Raw genomic sequence first — 2653 nt, 5'->3', positions numbered from 1 at the left:
GTGGATGGAGAGTCTCTGTCTCGTGAGCCAGAACCCAAGCATGAACGTTTTCCGGATTTCCGGAAATTGAACCAATGGTTGTCAAATTGTCAGACAGAGACATGAAGCATTTGATTCCCAGACCAGGGCCTAGAGTGATTTTGCTACTGGAATATTTCCAGTGAAAGTTGCCAGTGGGACAAACATATGCTCACACTGGCAATTTCACACAAACAATTTTCCAAGTAACAGCCATCTCACCGGAAACAAGTTTTCACACCCTCCAATCGTTGTTTTACCAATGCCTGAGCAACAGGTGGGGACACTGGTTGGGACAACAAGTGCCAAAAAGAAACCAGCGCATAGATTCACGCTCCAGCAGGACGTCGATCTCCTCAAAGAGGTCATATCTGTATGTCCACACGACGCGCCTTATGGTCAAATGAGTGCACGATGGTCAGAGGTTGGCAAAAACATGCAAGCGATTCATGGGAGCAATCTCAATGCAAACGGTTGCCGTAAACGATGCGATAACCTCCTAGTGGCATTCCACAAGGATAATATGGCCTCCTTGAGAGCTTCAGAGACGGACGAGGAGTACAACGAACGAGACCAGCTTCTCCAGGAGCTGTCGGACATGGTAACATGTTGTTGTGAGAACGTCAGCTTACATGACTATAGATCGACTCCATTGCGCTGAAGAAACGAGCATTCAAGGAAGAGAAGAGCAAGAATGAAGACAAACGAGAGTCCGATGGGCAAATGCTTCGAAATGCAGCTATGGCGTCGATGATCCGCTCCTCTGTTGATGCTGGCCACGAGAGTAGCGACACGGACTGCTCATCGACGACGATGTCGTCGATGAGCAGTCGTCGAAACGATTGAAACGTGGTTCAGCGGATACATCGGCCAGCACATTGCTTTCGATTAAACCTTTTATCGAGAACGCACACGAGTTCAAAATGCAAGAGATCGCCGTACATAAGGAAGCAAATATCATTGCTGCGAGAAACTTGGAGCTTGAAGAAAAGCGTTATCACCTGGATAAAGCCGAGCGGGAAGCTCGCTTTTCTTTGGAGCAACAGGAACGTCTTGCACAACTAGAGTTTCTAAGGGGCACTTTGGATATGATTCGGACGATAACAAAGAGTAGTGAATAAAATGTATTTGTGATCACAATTGTTCACACATCGACTTCGGAATGCAAATATTGTTTTGCTGTCGGAGGTCTTACTCCGAAGAAGGTTGAGACTTGATTTCCATCATTCATACATGTGTGCAGGTTAGTCAGAATAACCGCAACACTGTAATTAACTCTGATCGCTTGCAACCACAATTTTTGCCCTCCCTTATAATCAACAAATGTCCACAAGTTGCGCACAATCGCAAAGCCCCACTCGACACTCACGCGCACTGCACTCATGCGTCGATTGAACTCCGATTCGCAATCTGTCAGCCTAGCACCTTTGAAACCTGACACGATTACATCGTTTGTTCCGTGAGCTGGGTCACCGTATATGACAAAGCGAGTGCCATCAAAGACGAGCTTGTGCTTCAAGTTTTGCACCAATTCGCTGCGCGCAAGGAGATAGGCGTCATAGCGCGAGCCGGGCTCAGGGCCAAAGGGATGAACAATAATTCCGTCTGGTGACGTAACAGCTTGGTACTTCATAGCATGCTTGCGCTGAAGAACACATTAGAAATGACTCAATCACAATCTTACCTTGTGCTCGTTGAAAGCGGCCTTTTGAATACGTCTTCCTGGACGGCAAATCTCTCGGACTATTCCGTTAATGAAACCAATGCAACTTGAGAGAGGCGCGCCACGTTCTTGAACCGCCTTCGCACACCTTTGCATCCAGGATTTGTCTAGGCGTTCTTCATACCATTCCAGGAGATGACCAAAACGTTGGTACACATGCAGCATCACTTCTGTGGCAATTGAAGAGAGCACCTCGCGACTTCGCGCAGATGTCTAAACCATTGTGCCGAGTCGATGCGGCCAAGCGAGACGGTTCAGCATAATGCATACAGCCACGAGTGCGGTAGCTCGATAACGCGCCTTGGTGATGAATGGGTCAGGAATCTCGAGTAGTTTGGCCAGCTCTATGATCTGGAGCTTGGTGAAACGAAACTTGAATCGACAGTCCGTGTCAGTTTGGCTCGCAAGGTCAAATCTGTTGGTCGGGATGCTTATTGCACGTGACTCATGGGAGCTGTCGTTGAGGGCAGCCAGCATGACAAGCAGTGGAAGTATGTTCTCCATGATGTCACCTTGAGTGTAAAAAGTTTCGACAGCAAAAGCATAACGTTTCGAGAATTTTCCAGCTTATCTCACTGGAAAGTTTCAAGTATGAATTCTTGTAGCAAAATGACTCTGTTGTTTCAGAAATATAACAATCAATGTGGACTAAAACATGAAAGAGTATATATTATGAACATCATGTCCAATTGTTTAAGATTACACATGTTTGGCTACTGTACACAGCAAAGGCCAGGCACAAGGATCTGACCAAACTTGGTTTTCGATACAGTGAAAATATTTCACTTAGCATTATAACGGTGGCAGCTACTTCGAAGTATTGTGTACTACTCCGTTCTTCTTTAAGTGGAAGTGCCAGTGCAGCCAGCGAGTGTGGGACAAACGAACTGCAATAATCAATGGCCATGTCAA

At 46.5% G+C, this 2653-nt stretch overlaps 2 protein-coding genes across 2 annotated transcripts; one reads left to right on the top strand and one right to left on the bottom strand.

The window, feature by feature from the left end:
- Positions 1 to 541: 541 nt before the first annotated feature.
- On the top strand, positions 542 to 910 carry H310_15181 (hypothetical protein; the record flags this gene model as incomplete). Its single annotated transcript, XM_008883167.1, has 3 exons — positions 542 to 619; positions 661 to 802; positions 849 to 910. The coding sequence occupies 3 exons, from the start codon at positions 542 to 544 to the stop codon at positions 908 to 910; spliced, it is 282 nt and encodes a 93-aa protein (XP_008881389.1).
- A 581-nt stretch (positions 911 to 1491) lies between these two features.
- On the bottom strand, positions 1492 to 1651 carry H310_15180 (hypothetical protein; the record flags this gene model as incomplete). The annotated part of the gene is made up of 1 exon (XM_008883166.1): positions 1492 to 1651. A coding segment is annotated over one exon (159 nt), but the record flags the coding sequence as incomplete, so codon positions are not given.
- Between the last annotated feature and the right edge of the window lie 1002 nt (positions 1652 to 2653).

Source organism: Aphanomyces invadans, assembly GCF_000520115.1.
Source record: "Aphanomyces invadans strain NJM9701 unplaced genomic scaffold supercont1.208, whole genome shotgun sequence".
Classification (NCBI taxonomy): domain Eukaryota; phylum Oomycota; class Saprolegniomycetes; order Saprolegniales; family Verrucalvaceae; genus Aphanomyces; species Aphanomyces invadans.
This window is presented reverse-complemented; position numbering and strand designations above follow the sequence as displayed.